General features: G+C 32.0%; 1 protein-coding gene across 2 annotated transcripts in view; it reads left to right on the plus strand.

Moving 5' to 3' along the window:
• LOC146531361 (putative inorganic phosphate cotransporter) overlaps window positions 1-21675 on the plus strand; it is a 33325-nt gene that overhangs the window by 2365 nt on the left and 9285 nt on the right. The window contains exons 1-2 of one of the 2 annotated variants that reach the window (XM_085197886.1): window positions 11107-11243; window positions 20438-20622. In XM_085197886.1, coding sequence (XP_085054012.1) covers window positions 11210-11243; window positions 20438-20622 — 219 coding nt within the window. In that variant the 5' untranslated portion in view covers window positions 11107-11209. Of the gene's footprint in view, window positions 1-11106; window positions 11244-20437; window positions 20623-21675 lie in introns of those variants that run through there. The other variant, XM_085197885.1, reaches the window with a different exon arrangement.

The raw sequence follows: 21675 nt of genomic DNA on the forward strand, positions 1-21675 counted from the left end.
TTCCCGTAATTTCCTATGTAATTTAAATAAAACAACATATCAAGTGATAGAAGTTTTAATTTAAATAATAATAAAAAACGATATAAAGTCTAAATATGAATCTTATAGAAGAATATATTAGTTAATAAATTAATTTTTAACAAAAACAAAAACCGACTTCTTACAACGAACTAAAAAGTGAAAAATAATTATATAAAGATTTTATAATTTTGAAGTCGGTGCCAAGTAAAACAAACAGGCTTAGTAATTAGATATTGTAGTAAAGGTGTTGTAGCATTAGTTTGAGTTATTCGGCTATTAGTCGCGCATATGCATAATGCAAATTTAAGACTTATGTGATTTTCTCATGGATACCATTGTCAGACATGGACCAAAAAAAAATGGGACCATTCGGGAAGCTATACCTTTCAAATAAAAAAAAAATTATCAAAATCGGTCCACCCAGTTAAAAGTTATGAGGTAACAAACATAAAAAAAAATACAGTCGAATTGATAACCTCCTTTTCTTACAGAAGTCGGTTAAAAAAAGAATCATCAAAATCGGTTAGCGCGACATTGAGTTATTCGGCTATTTGTCGCGCACATACCTAATGCAAATTTAAGACTTCTGTGATTTTCTCATAGATACCATTGTCAGACATGGACCAAAAAAAATGGGACCATTCGGTAAGCTTCACCTTTCAAATAAAAAAAAAATTTTCAAAATCGGTCCACCCAGTCAAAAGTTATGAGGTAACAAACATAAAAAAAAAATAAATAAATAAATAAAAAAAAAAAAAAAAAACAGTCGAATTGATAACCTCCTTTTCTTACAGAAGTCGGTTAAAAAATTAATCGTTTGAAAAACAACATAGAAAAACACATTTTTGTAAGTGCACGTAAAAGCCAAAAAAGAATTATGGATCGTCCAAGTTGTCTCTATTTCTGGGCTGAAGTGTAAAGTGTGTGCTTTTAATTACAATATTTAATTGTAAAGCTTGGGGTTCTAGAACAGGAAAGGCTTTCTTGTAAACAAAAACTAAATACTAACTTCCTGGCGGAAGCTGCATAAAGTCGCATAAAGCCGCCAAAGGTTTACCAAAGGGAACCAAAGATCCACGTCCACGAACAAAAACTACATTTTGCCACTGTTGAAAATTAAAACATACAAAAAAATTACACGACGAATAGAGAACCTTCAGTTTTTTCATCAGCTAAATTCTACCACATTTTATTGGAAATGCAGGTTAAATGTTAATTTCCTCTGCCATATTCAAGTGGTATTTTAAAATGCTGATATTTATTATTTATGTATGTATGTATGTATAAACACTTATGCTGGCTGTAATTAATCGTGGGTTATGCCGTTATCAAAACGAATCCTGAGTAGTCTATTGAAGCGGGCTAACCTAGTTTGATAAGTAAATGAAGATGATGTTAACGAAGCATTGTATATACCTTTAGTTAGAAGTGTTATGTAAATTGTTGGAATAGTCACTTTTAGAGCTTCCCAAGTTTTTCCGCATATAGAAGAGTGGGAAGAGGGGGGATAGAAAGGAAATCGACGTAAAAGCGATGAAAATAAATAATCACCTTTTTTACCTTCCGTTATAACTATTAAGTAAATTGTTAAACTATTTCGCTTTTTAAGCTGCATGAAATTTTCTGGATGGTGGAGTTCATCTTCCGCTCGAATAATGACACTTCTTGCTACAGTTAAAGAAGCTCATGGTGTTTTTACTTGCAGATCCAAGAAATACATTATTTGAAAGGGAGTCTTTCAGGAGGTATACTTCCTGAGAGACTCCTGTCTCTTATGAACTACGACAGTGTTGTAATTATAACAAATTATTTATTAGCAACTAATAATCTAACGCTAACTACGTAGTATAAGAAATATTCTTTAGTAGAGGTGTGTTAGCTGATGAGTGAAAGGTATTGACGTATATGCTTAGTGTTAAGCACTATTCATAAGGCAGGATTAATAGATTTGATCTAAATAATTTAAATTCTTTAATTTAGATGTTATGGGTGTAACACCTTCGCAAATGTGATACACTTATAAGGAATTTGTAATCCACTTTACGTCAAGTAACATATGTTTTTAAATCAGATTTATGCTTTATCAGGCTTGTGGCAGGGTATGCTGAGGGAGACTCCCCATTTTTCACTGATTTCTGGAGGTCTTGCCTGTTGAGTGGCGCAACTTAACGCCGCGCTTTTTGCTTCGACACCGGAGCGAAAAAATAAAAATGTTAAATATTAAATTTAAATTCTGTCAACGTAGTAATCATATATCAAACGAGTTTTGCATCGAGTGTATTATGAAAATTACTTTTCAGTATTTACTCAAAGACCGACAAAGCTGTTACTGGTGGATAGTTATTTGAATAATATATCGCCAAATACCATTTGAATAATCAACATTTAAATATTAAATGTATTATTTTATGCTTTTGTTAGCAGTCACGCCGATTGTAGTATATATACTAAGTAACTTTATGGTAATAGTAGGTTTATGGTAATTTTATAACTCAACAGTAAATAATTTCAAAACTTATTTGTCATTTTACATTAGCGATTAAAAATATTAGGTATATTGGTTTTAGTTTTTGGTTATACTCTCAAAATAATAATAAAATATTCCAGAGACTTTATGATTAACAGCAGAGAAAGCATGGAACGTACTGCCCACTTTTATGAGGCATTGCGTGTTGATTATTGGAACGCGAATTGACTTGTTTGATAGTGCCAAGAAATGAAGATATTCCACTCCTCCAACTGGGGTTGAAATTACGATCGTCGCGCTACTTAATAAAACATATGTAAGAAAAATTTCATGTCTTTAGGAAATTTAAAACAACGTTTTTTAATGGAAATATGAAATCAAAAGTCGTTCTGATATAAATATGTAATGTGTGTAATTTTTGGGGGTTAGTCTAGGCGCAGAGGCACAAACGTTCAACTATGAACGCGATAAGTTGTAGGAAATACGCCACTTAATGAAATTAAATATTTCATATTTCATATTAAAAGCTGAAAAAAGAACATTAGGTACAATTTCTTATTGTAAAAATCATAAGATTAGAAAATAGTTAAATATAAGATAGGTATACTGTGATAATCGTATGTAAAAGGAGGTCGTACAACTATGCCAGCTATTACAGTGTTAAGCAAGATATTAACCTAAACATAAACACGTTAAATAAATATTAACTTTACAGTTCTTCATCTGCTTGTCTGTCCACATTTCGGTTACTTACCGAGAACTGTATCTACTACATACTAATTGATACCCAAAATAAATGATAATTCTAGAAAAATATCATGAAAATAAATATTCCTAACCACTTAACTAACTTAACAACATTAGCAAGGTCAATTTAATTATTATAGGAAAAAATATTTGTTGAAGATATAACAACACTTTTGTAGCCTTTTTTTCGTTTTAATACGATATTTTAGTTTGAGCTTAACGAAAACAGATGAGAATTGTGAAATTTAAAGTTGTATAAAATAAATATTTTAAAATTTAAATTCAAAATAATTTATAAATATGAACTAGCAACCGGCTCGCGGCTTCGCCCGCTAAAACTGAACAATTATTTACTTACTTCTATTAAAACATTATCATATTAAAGGCAATGTCCTTGAAATTGAACACGAACTTGAATTGTTTCCATCCGTACCAACCAACTCGTGCCTCTGGTGTCGAGGAAAAAGCGCGCCGTAGAGTTCCGCCATTCTGAAGGTGGAGACCGGAGTGTCTTAACACTAGGATCCCTATACATGCGGGATACAGCGTGAAAGTGAAAAAAAAAGGAATAATAAATCAAATAGAATATACAATAGTATACTATAGCATTTAAATCGTATATTTTAATAATTTTGCTGCTTTGAATAACTAACAAGTTAAATATTAGGTACAACCAAAATACAGTCACCAAACTAGTACTAGTAGATCAACTTTTAATAAATGGTCCGGTCGTGAAACACGAAGAACGTGTATTCATGTAGATATAGTGTCTTCTGCGAAATTTTGTATCAGGTATATAAATCAGTATATACGTCTGTATAACCACCAAGAAATTACTTCTTAAGTTATTCTTTTTAGTTACATATATATTATCCTAACATTTATATTATTAATAGTAACATAAAATATTTTATTACTGACGATATAATTAAATCTTTATATGAAAATATCATTAAGGAAAATAATAAAGCACATATATCTATACTAGCGGACGCGCGCAGCTTCGCTTGCGTATTTAAGGGTGAATTCTAATAACCCATGAAACATGTGTTCAATGAAATATTTTTAAGAGTCTAAATTTCAAATTTTATAAAAATCGGTGGCGATTTAAGAATTTTCCGATACAAACTTTCAACCCCTTATTTGCACCCTTAGGGGGTGAATTCTAGAAAGCCATGAAACATGTGTTTAATTACATACGTTTAAGAGTCTGAATTTCAAATTTTATAAAAATTGGTGACGATTTAAAAAAAACCTATACAAACTTTCAACCCCTTATTTGCACCCTTAGGGGAAAAATTGTAGAAAACGATGAAATACGTGTTCAATTAAATACTTTTAAAAATCTAAATTTTAAATTTTATAAAAATCGGTGCCGATTTAAATTTTTTTCCATACAAACTTTGAACCCCTATTTCACCCCTTTAGGGTTAAAATTTTTCAAAATCCCTTCTTAGTGGATGTCCAGATTACAAAAGTAAACATCTGTCCAAATTCCATGTTTCTACCATGAGCGGTTACGGCTGTGCGTGCGTCTTACCTCAGTCAGTGAGGACAAGTCCTTTTATATATATAGATAATACATATATCTATATTTTTAGATACAGAGAAAATGGTAGTGACAAGTGACAGTGCTTGCTTAATCAAAAGCAAACCCTAGTGTTAAGACACTCCATTACTCACTTTCCGCTGAATTTTTCAAGGCATTGCATGTTGAGTAGCGGAACTCGGTTTTGCCTTGGTGTCAGAGCAAAGAAATAAAAATATGAATAAATAATAATTCATTCCCCCATGTAGCAAACGAACCCACAACCGTCGCGTTGCAGCCACACCACTGCCACTGCGCCACGACTGCCTCAGAATATATCTCTTCAAAATTTATTAAATATTCAAAATTATTTAATTTCAAATTAAATAGAATCAACAATAATGAAAGATAGTAATAAGTAAAAGAACTAAAAGTAAAAGTGCCTGTACTCTTCCTTTACTGAAGGCCAAGGTTAAACGCATATCTCTTATATACGTCCTTTAAGTTTTTGATATCATTGCCTTCTCATAAAAATATATAAAAAGATATCAGTGCTATGGAAAAAATAAAGAGAATGAAATTAAAGTAGTAGAAATTACATTCAAATAATAGAGGCCGTCGTGGCACGTGTGACTGCAAGCTTGGCGGTTCTGAGTTTGATTCTCACTTGGGGGAATGAATAATTTAATATTTTCAAATGGCAGAAAATGAGGAACTGAGTGTCTTAACATTAGGTTCTCTCTACCTATCCTGCTATATACCTACCTCTGCCTATCCTAGTACAGGCTGGGGCTTAATTGCGAATCCGTGGTTCTTATCTTCCTATCCTATATCTTATAAAACAAAGTCGCTTTTCGTGTCTGTCTGAACTTTCTAACTCTTCTTCTTCTAAACCACCCAACGGATTTTTATGCGGTTTTCACAATTAGGTCGAGTATTTCTCAGGGAAGGTTTATATATAGTTTATTATTTGTATATTCTTATGTAAATTAACATAAATACGATAAATGTGTCTAAAGTCCTACCCATTGAGACACTTTCGCGCATGCGCTGCTTTAATGGTAAGTACTACATGAAAATAATGTACTGGAGTATTGTTCCTCTTAATGAAATCTACAAAAAAGTCCGCGAGAGCATATTTTTATCTTTTAAGGATAACGTGTAGTGATCATATTTCTGTCTAAAAATAGTAATTTCAATATATTTTTTATTGTGAGGGATATTTTTCCATAATGGTATTAATCCTTATCCTTTAAAATACTTTATTAAATTTCTACGTTAAACGAAGATAAAATTTGCTTTTTAAACTATTTCGAAATTGCGAATAGTTTTAGAGAAAAACGCATTTAATTATTGACACATCACGCCGTTCACACATCAACTGTATCGAGTCAAGTTTCACTTATCCCTTACTCTCAGCATATAAATAAGTATATTAGTTACGTTGGCCATTTAATGTAGATCAAAACTGTCTTTTACTGTTTTTTCATTTTAATAAGTACTTTAGAAGTTGATACAATATCAAAACATCCTTGCTGCGAAACGCGCCCCGCGACGTTTTGCTTATACAAGCGCGTCATGAGCAGTCATCCACGCGGGCAGCCCGGGTTCGATTCTCGGCCAATGCATTCTATTTAATTTTCCTCACAGGCAGCCACGTAGTGCTTGCTTTTCATCAGGGACAGAATACCCTCTTCAACATTAACCACAAGCTCGAAAAAAAAAACCCGCCCGCTATAGAGGCATAGCAACAAAGATTTAGATGCGTTTGCACGTATTGGATAATTGGAGTTGAATGTATTATTTAAGCGCGATATATTTGGTTTCATATTTTTTGTAGTAGTTATTAGTAGGTAGGTTTTTGTTTACAATTTCTTCCGTTTAAAAATAGTCATTTAACTATCTAAAAATAGTCATTTAAATATATTTTAATAAGTACTTGAAAAGAGTAGTAGCACAGATTTAAAATTACGATACCTACTAAAAAATCCTTGCCGAGTAAAAGAATTGGAAAATCCTTATTGGAACTACGCGGGTAATGCGGGTTGCATTAGAGTTTAATTAATTTTCACATTATCTTAAGTGCTTTGCAAACATACATATATGAATAATCCAGTAGTAAAAGCGGGCGAAGCCGCAAGGGGGTCGCTAGTCTATATATATAAAAGGACTTGTCCTCACTGACTGAGGTAAGACGCACGCACAGCCGTAACTGCTGTGCGTAGAAACGGGAAATTTGGACAAAAGTTTACTTTCGTAATCTGGACATCCACTAAGAAGGGATTTTGAAAAATTTTAACCCTAAAGGGGACAAATAGGGGTTGAAAGTTTGTATGGAAAAAAATTTTAATCGGCACCGATTTTTATAAAAATTGAAATTCAGACTCTTAAACGTATTTAATTGAACACGTGTTTCATTGTTTTCTAGAATTCCTCCTCTAAGGGTGCAAATAAGGGGTTGAAAGTTTGTATGGAAAAATCTTTAAAACGCCAGCGATTATTATAAAATTTTAAACTTAGACTCATAAAAATATTTCATTGAAAACGTGTTTCATAGTTTTCTAGAATTCTCCCGCTAAGGGTGCAAATAAGGGGTTGAAAGTTTGTATGGAAAAATCTTCAAATCGCCACCGATTTTTATAAAATTTGAAATTTAGACTCTTAAAAATATTTCATTGAACACGTGTTTCATGGGTTATTAGAATTCACCCTTAAATACGCAAGCGAAGCTGCGCGCGTCCGCTAGTATAACAATAATCATACATATCAAAAACATATTAAAAATTTAAATAAGATATCAAATATTTATTGATTGAAAATAAAAAAAAACAATATAATTTAAGCACTGTAATAGTAAGATTTCGTTATAATAAATTTATTTTACCATTTAATAAAGAAAGATATTTCTTAAAAGCTTGTGTGATTGTGTTAATAACTATTGAATCGCCAAGTAATTTAAATTTCCACAAGATATTGCTTAAAAATGTTGTTTGTATTACAATACAGAAAGTGGGACATTCGACTTATCAAATACTGACGGGAAAAAATAAAGTAAACGCTTTATTAGCAAACGAAAATGAAACCTTTTTAAGTCAAGTTTTATTTAAATTAATCTGAAATCAATACAAAGGTTAACCTTAAATAAATTAAGTCTTCGGACTTATTCGAGAAAATTTTCAAGTTATTATAATGTCTTACATACATATATTATAGTAAACATATGAGAAAGTGAAAATAACAATGTCTCTGTGATACTTACAACGCCTACCAATTATCATATATTTTTTCATCTTTTTTATATATAATAAGGGTTGCTTGGCAGAGATCACCTGTATAATGACGTCTTTATACCATATTTTTCTATTTTTCTTTTCGCCCGTTTGCCTTATTTTTTCCATTAAAAAATTATGTTATTAAACTATCACAATTATATATTCTTTTTCAGATTCACCCTACCCTACTTTTTTAAAATATGCCTTAATTTAAATTTTTCCTATAAAATATTATTTTACAAAGCATTTAATTACATTTCAAACTGCTTAAGTACCTATATTTATTTAAATTTAAAACAAGCTGGCTTTAAGCCAGCCTTCACGTCACATACTACAAATATATTTTATAGTATGTATATAAACAGCCATACTAAAGATATTACTTAATAGGTATTAACTGAACAAGCAAGGACGGAGAGCTATCACTAGTCTTAACTATATTTTCCTCAACAAAGAATATAAAATCAATTTAGGTTTATTCTATCTATTTACTATTTCAAATAAACATATTTATTCTTGACAGATAGAAATAAATGTAAGTAATATGTAACTGTGAAATAAATAGAGTGAACACCGTCATGGCGCAGTTGTCTAGATATAGCTGCCTTAAAAATGATTTAAGATTCGCGCCCGCTTGGAAAAATACCTATATAAATAATTAAAATTATTCAGTTAAATTTTCCACGGAGTCCTTACGCCTATGATAAATGTTAATATCGTTTTTACGCATAAACAAATTATATCTAAGCCTGTTATTTTAGAATAATTTAATGGTAGATGACATGGAAAACATGTTTTTAACCGACTTCTGTAAGAAAAGGAGGTTATCTATTCGACTGTATGTTTTTTTTTTAATTTATAAAGACACCAGATGCTTATTCTTTTTTGATAGTTTCATAATTTGGTAACAACTTTAACCAATAATGTATAAATTTAATAAGTAAGAATTACTAGAGAAAATAAAATAATTTTCTCTAGTAAATACCTGAACCTAGTTAAACATTATTTGTAACATACGAGTATGTTTAAAGTTATTATATTATTATATACTAGAAGCTGATCCTGAACTTTATTTAATCTTAGAAGGAATCTATTATTAAGACACTCTATTTTCTACTTTCTGTCCAAATTCGAGATATTGAATATTGGGCATTGGACATAGTGGAAATCGACTACAAAACTTTATTTAGCTCGATTAGGAAAATTAAAATATTTTCAATATATATGTCCCCGAGTAATGCCCAAAATTAATGCATTATTTATTAATCTTATATGGGTAGAGCTTTAAAGTTATTTGTCAATTGAAACTTAAATTTCCATTTTTTTTTCGGCTTCACTGTATATCCTGTATATTGCTGAGTAGGCAGAGAGAACATAGTGTTTCTCTCCTACTTACTCCTACTTTCCACCGAATTTTTGAGGCATTGCCTGTTAAGTGGCAGAACTCAAATAACTAATAATTAATTTTCCTGAGTGGAAATCGAACTAACAACCTCTCCTGTCTCTACGCCAAGAGAGCCTCAAATAATATGATATTTCTAATTTATTAAACCGGAAACAAGGATCATCGCTATAAGGAAAACATCATCATATGTAGAATGGACACAAAGGATCATTAAGAAAGGAAATAAACCACATCTTCTTAATATAATTTATGAAAATATACAATTGTTTTGTTAACGTGTTTAAAATCTATAAATTATATTAATATTTTTGTTGTGAATTGGATTAGATATGTTTTTCTTAATTATGTAATTTGAGTTTTGCATCTCAAGGGTTTGACTATAACGTGTCGGTTGTGGGTTCGATCCCCACTCGAGGAAGTGAAATATTTATTTCCATTTCTTCGCTCTGGTGTCGAGGCAAAGCGCGGCGTTAACGCCGTTCTGCAACTCAACATGCAATGCCTCCAGAATTCGGCAGAAAGTGGGGAACGTATTGTCTTAACACTAAGTTTCCTCTGTCTACCCTGCTGTGTGCGGGATACAGCGTGAAGCTGAGTTTTGCATCCTCGAGTTTGCTTGTTTATAATATCACGAAAATCTCTGATTTTAATTTCATAACTGTATATCCAGTAATAGTTATTTCATTGTTATAAATCGGCAGCAAACTGTTTAACATTTTCAATCAATTTCAATATTATAATTATGTATGGTACTTGCCATCTTCTTAAAATGCTGCGGAAAATGTGGAAAGGAGTGTCTTGTCACTGCGTACACTACAGTATGCGCACATACGTAATTTGTTTTAAGCATGTAAAATATATGCATGCTTTAAAGAAGTTGTCCCCAATATGAACTAAGCTTGATCCACCAAGCAACTCGTTGTACCTATATGGCGAATGGTGATATGTGACATAAGACAATATAGAACATAATTTATATAACACAAATAGCGGCCCGTCCGCGGCTTCGCCTGCGTGAACTATGTTATTATTAATTTCTGTCTCCATGAGTACCTACGTCCTATAAGTGACGTCCATGCAAAATTTGAGACTCCTAGCATTTATGGTAACGAAGTTTCATACAAACTTTCAACCCCAAAAACAACCCCTTAGAAGTCGAATATTGTAAATTCCCGTCTTAGCGAGCACCTACGTTCTATAAGTAACTCCTATGCAAAATTTGAGATTCCTAGCACTTGTAGTTTCTGAGATTTCGTGATGAGTGAGTGACCTTTCGATTTTATATATATAGAAGATATAGATTATGAATACGATAAGTGAAATTGTTCAAATCATCTCGATAATTGAGGCCAGTCGTGGTGCAGGATGACTGGTTGTGGGTTCGATCCCCACTCGAGCAACTGAAATATTTATTTCTATTTATATTTTAATTTTGTCGGAAAATGGGGAACACTAGGTTCCCTCTGCCTATCTCGCTATATGCGGGATACACCGTGATGCTGATTATTTTTTTTAATCTCAATCTCAATAATCGAGAGCATTAAAGGTAGGACGCGAAGGTATATAGGGGCATGGAGAATGCGCGTTCGCTTAATTGCAAGGCTGTAGTGAGTCCGCGCATGACGGCGCGAAGTGCGCGCGAGTTACGATCGATTATCTTATTTCTAGTGATTCTTCTATATGTATGGAAAAGACTTTATAAAAATAACTATTATTATTATTATTATTATTTTTGTAGTGTTTTTTTATTGTGGTGATTTAACGTTAAAATGTTAACCGGTTGGCAGTTTATTCTTTCTAAATGTAAGTTTTAAGTTAATATATTAATTTTGATAAATTAAGGAAAATTTACAATTAGATATTATGTGATCATCATTGATTTTTCTTCTTCTTCTAAAAAGATTAAAATATAAGTTTAAATTTAATATAAATATAATAATTTAATATAAGTATAAATTATTAGAATTAATGCTCAAATGTTATTGTTATGCTATAGTATTATAATTGTTAGTGCTAGAACTACTTCCATTATTCACGCATATTTCTGATATAGTAGTAAAATATTATACGTTTATAAGATTCAATATAATTTAAATTTTTTTTATCGTTCCCACTAGGAAAATTATAGACAATGAGATTATAATGTTTATAATTTAAGAATCGTTATGGGTTTAACTATAAGTGATTTGTATACTCTATGGGTAATATGGGAAGTGAGCATCGTTCATAACATAAACAAATCAGTAGTTTTCCTTTCCAAAGAAATAGAAATAAGTTTATACCAAAAATATACATTTCGTACCTTCTACTTAAAATAATAATCTTTAACCTTAACCTTTAAATAGAATGTATCAAATTTAAGTCGCTGAAAGATTAATAAATTATCAACTAAATAAAAACCAGCCAAGTTACTTCCGAAATTGTAAACTTAAGAATAAAAACAATGTAATAAATCATTATTAATTTCTATATTAATAAAACAATATTAACTTACAAATATAACAATATTAACTGCTTAGGCCAGACGTGATACTGGGGCAAAGGCATAAGTGCGATAGGTTGTGGGTTCGATGCTCACTCGAACGTATTTAATACTATAATCTCTGCTCTGGTATGGAGGTAATGTGCCGGGTTAAGTTCTACCACTCAACACGCAATGCCTCCAGAATTCGGAAGAAAGTAGGGATCGGAGTGTATAGCACTAGGTTCCCTCTGCCTATCGTGCTGTGTTACAAATTGAACATGCAAGCGCAAATTTAATAATTACAAGAAATTTAACATGTAGAAATATAATTTAAATTATATATTTTAATTAAAAAACTTATCTGGTTCAAATTCTAATTTATAGAAATATTTATATTTACAAAGGGAATTTATGTTAATGAAATAGGCCTTAAAATCAGTAGAAAATTAATAAAAGAAACTACTTCTTGGAGTCCAGGACGCACGAAGCTCCCAATTTGTGAATTTTATATATTTTTTTAAAGAAAATTATAAATATAATGTTTTAATTTGGATATTTTATAACTTTATATTTTTTTTGAATTATATAGGTATAATTTTTAATTCTGAATTTTTTTTATATTTTATTGAACGATATTACGTTAAATTTTATATAATAACATGTTTTAAAAATTAAATAAAAATATATTTCCGCCGAGAGTCAATTTATTAGTTAATTACTTACAGACGGCGCGGCGGCATTTTTTGCTATTTTTCAAACGAGGTCGGACGTAGAAACTAGCGTAAAGGGGAGTAATATACACAAAAACGGAGGAAGGCCGCGTTGCGAAAGTAGCTTAGTAATTTCCAATTTATTCACAACTTTAACAGATGTTTTAGACATTGTTTCGTATTTGCAAATATATTTTTTAATTTTTGGACTGGGTATTGAATTTATAAGCATTTTAAAGCAGAGTAACAAATATTTTATTAAATAAGAAGAAACGCTTTTATTATGCAATTTACTAAATTTATAATTATTTTTGCCAAATACTTTTTTTAAATTTTACAGTGAAAATAAAAAAAAACAAAATGTACGATAACATATATCCGGTTTTCTTATAAAATAATTCGTATATATATATTATGATATTACATAATATTCGTGTAAGGTATTTTGTTAGGAAATTTAAGCTTTAAACCAGAAATTTCAAGTTATAATAATAATAAATAAAATAAATGCATTATGCATTTTAATTAGGGACGTATAAATATATGTAAATATATTTAAAATAGCTCTAAAAGTAATTCTGAATAGACCACTCATGTCAAAATAACGTGTGAAATATTATTAATGAGTAATTTACTAACAAAAGTTCGATTTTATCTTATTATTTTGGAATATATTATTAAATAAATCCAATAATATTATATGGTTTTATAACATTAAGCCAACTAAAAATAGCTTATTGTAATACAACCGGTCTCTACTTATCTCAGGTTGTTTAAATAATTCCGTCAAAAACCCACCTAAAGATATGTTAAATATGAATATGTTAAAATATACATTTGGTTCTAACTAGTGGCTGCCTGCAACTTCGTTTGCGGACTTTATAGACTCTACGTTTTCCAATATTTTTTATATGTTTTTATGTCAATGGAAAATGTTTATGATGCTTAACTTTAGTTAATTTGGTAATTTAATATGGTTAAGGACCACAAGGGTTCTTCAGGCCTAGCAGTCTTTAAAATCAAATATAGATCCTGCCGAGACCTAAAAACCAACAAAAAAGTCTCTCCAGTAGTTCAGTTTATAAACAGTCAAACAGACAGATAAAAAATCATTTATTTGTGTTCTTTTACTATTTTTATATTATCCTAAATATTTTTTTTGTAAAAATATTAAATAAATATACAGACACACTATTACTATTTCAATATAATATAGAAGATATCGACAGTCGTTTCAAATACAAATATAAAACTTCTCATAGATTTAGTCAAATATTTATTAACACCCAAATAGTAAACATTAATATTAATTCCTAAGCTATATTAGTTATTTTTCCGTATTAGTAATATATTAACAATATTAAAATAATTAAATAAAATGTATAGGAATGTTTTGCCTTTATGTTTCCAGTTTATAATAGGAACATCGTTCACGCTACACAACTAATATGCATGAGAAATGTGATATGTCACTATATCATTGTTTTCTTATGTGAATAAACTTGCTCTGGTCTCCATATAAATTCCTTTATAATACTTCTTAGGCTATTCCTAGTTTAGGTACTAGTCTAGATTTGTAGGATATATAAATATATAGATAAAAATATTAATATTGAATATTTTCATTTCTTCGCTCTAGCACCAATACAAAAAGCCTGGTCTTGAGTTCCGTCACTCAACATGCAATGCCTCGAAGTATTCGACGGAAAATAGGGAATAGTGGAAATTTGTGTCTTAACATTAGGTTCCCTCTGCCTACCCTGGTGTGTGCGGGATACAGTGAAGGTGATTTGTTTTTTTTATACAAATATGCTACTATATATAGTTAATCTATATATAAAATCGAAAGGTCACTCACTCATCACGAAATCTCAAAAACTACATGTGCTAGGAATTTACTTATAGGACGTAGGTGCTCGCTAAGACGGGAATTTGCAATATTCGACTTCTAAGGGGTTGTTTTTGGGGTGGAAAGTTTGTATGAAACTTCGTTACTACAAATGCTAGGAGTCTCAAATTTCGCATGGACGTCATTTATAGGTACGTAGGTACTCATGGAGACGGAAATTAATAGTAACGTAGTTCACGCAGGCGAAGCCGCGGGCGGGCCGCTAGTAATAATATATATCTAAATATAATTATAATAATATAACAGTATAATGTTTTGATAAATATTAGTATCTAAATACTTCAATATTATCAAGCACTTTCTACATAATAACTATGATAATAGCATGTAAATGTCCTTATAGACAGATTTAAGTAAGTACCCTTATAGGGAGTACTGGTGATTACAACTGTATGACGAGCTCATTGTTCTACCCATGGCCGTATTTAAAGATATTGTCTGGGGGACTTTAGTCTTGAACAGATCTCTTCGTTTAAACCTTTTATGTTAGTAAAATTTCTGGGGTGGGCACAAGACTATTCCGGGGTGGATATGGACAATCCGCCCCCCCCCCCCCCCCATATTTCTACGTCCATGGTTATAAAAATAGCAGTTTAAATTTTCATATCAAAACCTTAAGTATTACCACATAATTTTATCGTAAATGTCAAAAAGTTAACGACGCAGATTAGTGTAACCTAATACTTGACGTTCACCTATCGCATCTCATATATTAATAATTAAAAATAATAAATTTTATTAATAATAGTTGCAAAGGACAGTAATTAAGGATTAAATTAACTTTCTTCAATCGCCATGTCTTTGGTAAAATCTATAATTTGTACCGCCTACTTGCCGGTTTACAATAATCGCGACATAGGCAGCCGTTGTAAAGCATTATAGTGAAAGGAAGTACACTCTTGCTCGACGACTCTCCTGATAATATCTGATTAAATACTTTTTTAGTTCCTGTAATTCTGGAGGTCTCAAGTAGTTCTTCGATATATGTGGTTCGATCCCCACTCGAGGATATGGAATGCTATAATATATCTTAATTTCTTAGCTGTGGTGTCGAAGCTCACGCACTGCCTCCAGAATTCGGGGGAAAACGCTAGGTTCCCTCTGCCAACTGCTGTGTGCGGGATATTGCGTGAATCGTTTCATTTTATTTTATGCTAAGTTCTAGCAAATCGGCGTTGTTCGGCCACAAAGTGAAAGGGACCAGGTTTATACCTAAAGCTACCTAAGCTACCTCATTAGCCACTACGCTGACGTCTTACATTCATTAATTGCACGTGTGCCCTCTACATACCATCACTTATAGATAAATACATTGACGAGGAAAAGCTGTATGGCTTAGAGAGTAATGCTTACTTAAAATATTTATACTAGACCTTACGTACATTTCCACTGAATTGTTATTTTACACGTTTCTAGTTAAGCATAATTATATGTACATATTATATATGAATGATAGTTTAATTTTAAATTTGTCTGCACGCTGTATCCCGCATTTGGCAGGATAGGCAGGGGGACCTGGGAACCTAGTGTTAGGACACCACATTCAGAGGGCATCGAACTCATAACCTACTGCGTTTACGTCGCACGTTTGCCTCTGCGCAACTGGTCTCAAATGTTTGTAGCTTTGGTTATGTAGCAATTGAATACTTTCAATACGAAAAGTGTAAAAAATATATATTATTCTAAATGTACCATAAAATTTACTAATTTTTTTAACAAAATCAGTAATTTAGAAATATATTTATTTAGATTTCTAATTCACTGACGTCATTGATGAATATCTCATTAACATTTAACTTAACGATGTATTATTGTTAGTTCCATTCACCAACTAAACAAATAGAATGTTGAAATTTCACAGTTTACGAACGTCACCCGTAACTCTTAACTACTGATTGACGTTATAACTGTAACATGAAGTTGTCCAATTATTATAAATATATATTGCCTCGTGGCCTCGTGGCCTAGAGGCACAGGGGGGCAAGTGTGATTGTAAACGCGATTGGTTGAGGGTTCGATTCTCACTCGAGGAAATTCAGTCATTTCTTCGATTTGGTGTCGAGGCAAAGTGCGGCGTTGAGTTCCACTAACCACGTGGGGAAAGGAGTGTCATACCACTTGGTTCCCTCTGCCTAGCCTGCTGGGTGCGGGATACAGCGTGAAGATAATAATAATAATAGTAAATGAAACCCAGTTTATGATACGATAGTAGGAAATTACACCGCCGGCCTGTCTGGTGAAGGTAACTGGTTTACATCTGCCATTGGCTGGCGGGATCATACGATATTAGGAATGCGATTGCGATGTAACAGAAATCTGCGTGGAGTACAACAAAAACTAACTCTTCTAACGAGTTTCTCAGTTCCAATACCAATTTGGGTGACCGAGATGGTAGGACGTGCCCAGTTTTTCCATATAGCCAGTTTTTGTAGGTGGGGGCCGATGTTTCGGACGGTAGACAATTCGATGCTTTTCAACGGGAATTTTAACGGCGCGCCCGTCTCTCTTTTTAGTATTCCGAAAGAGTAGAACGGAAACGATAACTCCATTTTTGTGGTATAGCGTGACGTTCGCTCATATAAACATACTATTGTTTGAATTATAGATGAAAAAAAAAATAGTTTATATTAATATTTTTCATAAATTTTAACTATATTTCCTCACCCAGGAAAAACAAAATGGACATATAATATTGATTAGGAGACGTAAGATATTGCATGTTGTATTACTTAAGAATGATTATCATGACAATATTATTTACAGAATATGAGGTTTAATAACCTAGCCATAAGTCAGTCATGGCGTAGTGGCACAAGTGTGTGACAGTAAACGAGAATGGTTGTGGGTTCGAAAAGGAATTGAAATATTTAATATTTTCATTTCTTCGCTCTAGTGTCAACGTAAAGCGCAACGTTGAGTTACGCCACTCAACAAGCAATGCCTCCGGAAAATGGGGGACGGAGTGTCTCAACACTAGGTTCCCTCTGCGTACCCCGCTGCGGGATACATCGTGAAGTCGGAAGGTTTAATAATCTAAATACTTTTAAGATTAGGCACAATATTATGACGACCGTCTAAATAGCCTCGAGACTATTTTACGGTAGTTTAGCAGTCAATCACTTAAATTTCAACAAGTTATTCTAGTTGTACTATGTATAGCAAAAAACCTATTTCGTTCTCAATACAATGTTCATCAATTTGTTGTAGAAACTTATATTCGTCCACCCGTAACGTTGCAGTACTTAACAAAGACAGCATGTTAGAGGGACTGTATAATTAAGGATGGGTATAGTACGGCCAACGAGTTGTGGCATTAAAGTAAGGTTTCCTGAACGTGTGCGTATTGTTCACTCGGAAAGAAAATATCCATAAGTTTAAAAAAATCCTAAAACCAAATCTGCGTAGCCGTTTACAGCTAACTTTAAAGTGGCCAAGACTTGTTGAACGTAATATACATTAGTATTTACTCATTCTTTAGACTGTCTTGTTCATGAGAACCAATTTCCTATAATTATTTTCGAAGCGATTTTTATTATGCAAGTTTCATTATTATGGTGACGCCAACTATGAAATATAAAACTTGTATTACATTTAACGTAAAATGGCATCTTATATAGTAAAGCATTGTTCTCAGACAAAAGATAATAATTTAAAGCATACAAAAGTATTTGAATCATATATTATTGGTAGCGCGATAATCCTTCTACTGCTTCCTATTTTAATTCCGTTGACCTCTCTTACTACCGATTTTGAAGATACAGTCGCTGAGTTCAAAATTATATTAAAAGTAATTATAAGCTGTATAATTATTTTCTTTTACTTTATGAATTACAATAATAAAATATAAAATAAATAAAAAAATAAAGCAGCTTCACGCTGTATCCCGCTCATAATAAGATATGCAGAGAGAACTTAGTGTTACCCAGTTTTCACCGAATTCTGGATACATTACGTCTTAAGTGGCGGAACTAAACGCCGTGCTTTGCCTCGTCACCAGAGCCAAAAAATGGAAATATAAATTTAAATAAATATTTCATTTTCTCGAGTGGGTATCGAATCCACAACCAGTGGCGTTTACAGTCACTGGCCTCAAATATAAAATGTAGTCTATTTTTTCATTATTATATTTTTTTATGTCAATAGGTCGATGGGTTACATCGCCAACAAACGTAATGGTTAACGGCGATTAACAAATAATAATTTAAAAAAAAAACAAGTTGTATAATAGTGCTTTGGGTATTGTTTTAAGTTGGAATACTTATTTTTATGTTGAAATAATGAAATGAAAATTACCTTTTTAAATGAAGAGGACAGGGTTTTATTTAAAAAGAAAATATAATATATTTTAGGTTTTTCTGTATAATGAAAATTATAAATAAGATTTCAAATTGTATTTTATAATTGAAAATTGTATGTTCACATTTTCAGTTGCAACTTTAACAATAATCTTCTTCAAAAATCAGCTTCACGCTGCATCCCGCACATAGCAGGATATGCAGAGGGAATCGGGCAACCGAAGTGTGAAATGGGAACGGCGTTTCTTAACACTTGGTTCCCAGGTTCCCTCTGCCATCCCATGTGACGTATAGACTGTGAAGCTAAAAAAATAATTGAATGTTGCATATTAAAGCCCAGTATAAAATTTTCATGATTACGTCAATATGAGCATATCTGATTCAATAGTGATGTTACTTGATGAAATACGTAATAAATAGTAATTACGATATCTTCGATGCAATTCGCAATTGTTTACTCTTTTAAATACCTGTATATATATACTGTGGGTACCTTCAAAATTCGCGTCTTTCTCCACCTCAAAGGTCGTGGGCGGCGGTGATCACCATCAGGTGACCCGAACGCTCGTTTGCCTTATCCTTCTTCCATAAAAAAAAAAAAAAAATTAGGAGACATAAAATTTGCTTATAACTAATTCTTCTTCTTAAAGTGTCTCTCTATCCAGTGAGGGTCAACTTCGCATACTTAGCCACAGGGACAGCCCTGGCCTTATATAATTTTTTGAGTCTTTTTTATTTTCTTTAGCTTCATGTTCACGCGAGGTACCCGCACATGGCAGGGTAGGCAGAAGGAACCTTAGACACTCCGTTCCTATTAATACATTTCCAATCCCCACTTTTTGCCGAATTCTCGAGGCATTGTGTATTAAGTCAAAGCAGTTGGCCTGAAAATATTAAAAATTTTATTCTTTCGAGTGAGAATCGAACCCACAATCGTCGCGCTTATAGTCGCACTGCGCTACCATGGATAAAAAATATACAATTAACTAGAAGCTATTACAAAATATCTAAACAGAAAAAAAAAATATTTAAAATAATAAATATCAAATAACAATAAAGATTATTATCTTAGTCAATGATTATTCTATAAGGAAATAAATAATCGAACACTATTAGACGCTAAATATAAATGTGAGAGGAATTTCAAATAGATTTAACCTCACCGACTTTTAAAATTAAGGAAGTGTGTTAATATTCGTTTCATTTTATAAACATAAACTTCTTGACTGGAATATTAAATATTATATTGCTAGGGGGAAAATTAAGAAGATGACTATATATATGTAATCTTTGTATTTCTTGTATTTTATACGTGGATAGATTTTATTATATCTTAGTTCTTGATAAATGCTTTACTTCTCTTCCGCATACGTTCTCTTCGAAAAGTCATATGACTTTCAAAAAAAGCTCACAATCTTGGTATCTGTATCCCGTATATAGCACGGTAGGCAGAGGGAACCTAGTGTACACTCCGTTCCCGTCCGTCGAAAATATTAATAAATAATAATTCATTCTCTCGAGTGGTAATCGAACCCATAACCTGTCGCGTTTTTTTAATTAATATTTTTTAAATTAATTTTATAATAATATACTAATTATTTTCTCTTTTATTGTTACAGTATTCGTGATACCTCAAAGATGGGTGATGGCGATCATGGGGTTTCTGGCAGTCGCCAACGCGTACACGATGCGCGTTTGTCTGAACATTGCCATTACACAGATGGTGAGACGGCACGCCCCCTCTGTGGGTACCGAAGGAGGTTCCTGTCCGGGGGACCTGGATGAAATCGTTTCTGATCCTACGGTAAATGTTAATTGTACTTAAGTTTTAGTCATGGATTATAATTTCCTATATCGGCTATATATATAGAAAAAAATTTTTTTAATACATTATTATAGGAATAGCAGAGACTTAATTTAGGAAGCTGTTTGTAGATATTTGTTTTCTACCTTTCTATGTAGGGCATGGGGATATGAAATAGATTTTTTTTTATGGAAACTTTATTTACCAACGGTTATTTATGTAACCAAACCGAAAAAACTATAAAAAATATTTTTTTTATATAAGAGAATAATAAGTGAACCATCTCTCTCTGTAAAATATATTTCACAACTCCGCTTAACTTAAATAACTAAAATGTATAGATATTATATTAGTACATTTTCCTCAGAAATACTTATTTAAATATACAGTATATATTTTGCCTCATATAAACCAGTGTTTCGAAAGTGGAAGCCGCAAACCAAACCTTGACCAACAAAGCTGTGACTAATGCTCAGTGAATAACCGAAACGAACATCTGACTATTGCAAATTCGATCTTCGATAAACAAATAGTTCAAATTAATATTAAATAACACGCTGTATCCCTCACACAGCGGGATAGGCAGAGGGAACTTAGTGTTAAGACATTGTTCCGTGGAATTCTGGAGGCATTGCGTGTTGAGTGGCGAAACTTAACGCCTTTGCCTTTAAACCAGAGCGAAGAAATGCAAATTTAAATTTAAGTAAATATTTTATTTCCTCGAGTGGGCATCGAACCTACAACCGTCGCGTTACATCGTCCATCCGCCACGACGGCTTCGACCGACTCGAATCGTTTGTAGAACAAATCCATGCAAGTAATTAAACTAAATCTTTCACGGTCCTAATTTACTTTTAAATTAAAAATCTAATAGCCATTGATTTTGAACGCTAGTTCTACCTATCTATCTAATTTAGTTCAGTTTAGTTTATACTTTATTGCACACAAATAAAAGAAAAAGAATAATACAGAAAAGAAATAAATAAAAAAAAACAAATATGCAAAGGCCTTATTGCTTCAAGCAATCTCTTACAGGCAACCATTGATAACAAA

The sequence above is a fragment of the Heliconius melpomene genome, chromosome 15, assembly GCF_056956725.1.
Source record: "Heliconius melpomene rosina isolate 202511_hmr_F chromosome 15, ASM5695672v1, whole genome shotgun sequence".
NCBI classification, from domain to species: domain Eukaryota; kingdom Metazoa; phylum Arthropoda; class Insecta; order Lepidoptera; family Nymphalidae; genus Heliconius; species Heliconius melpomene.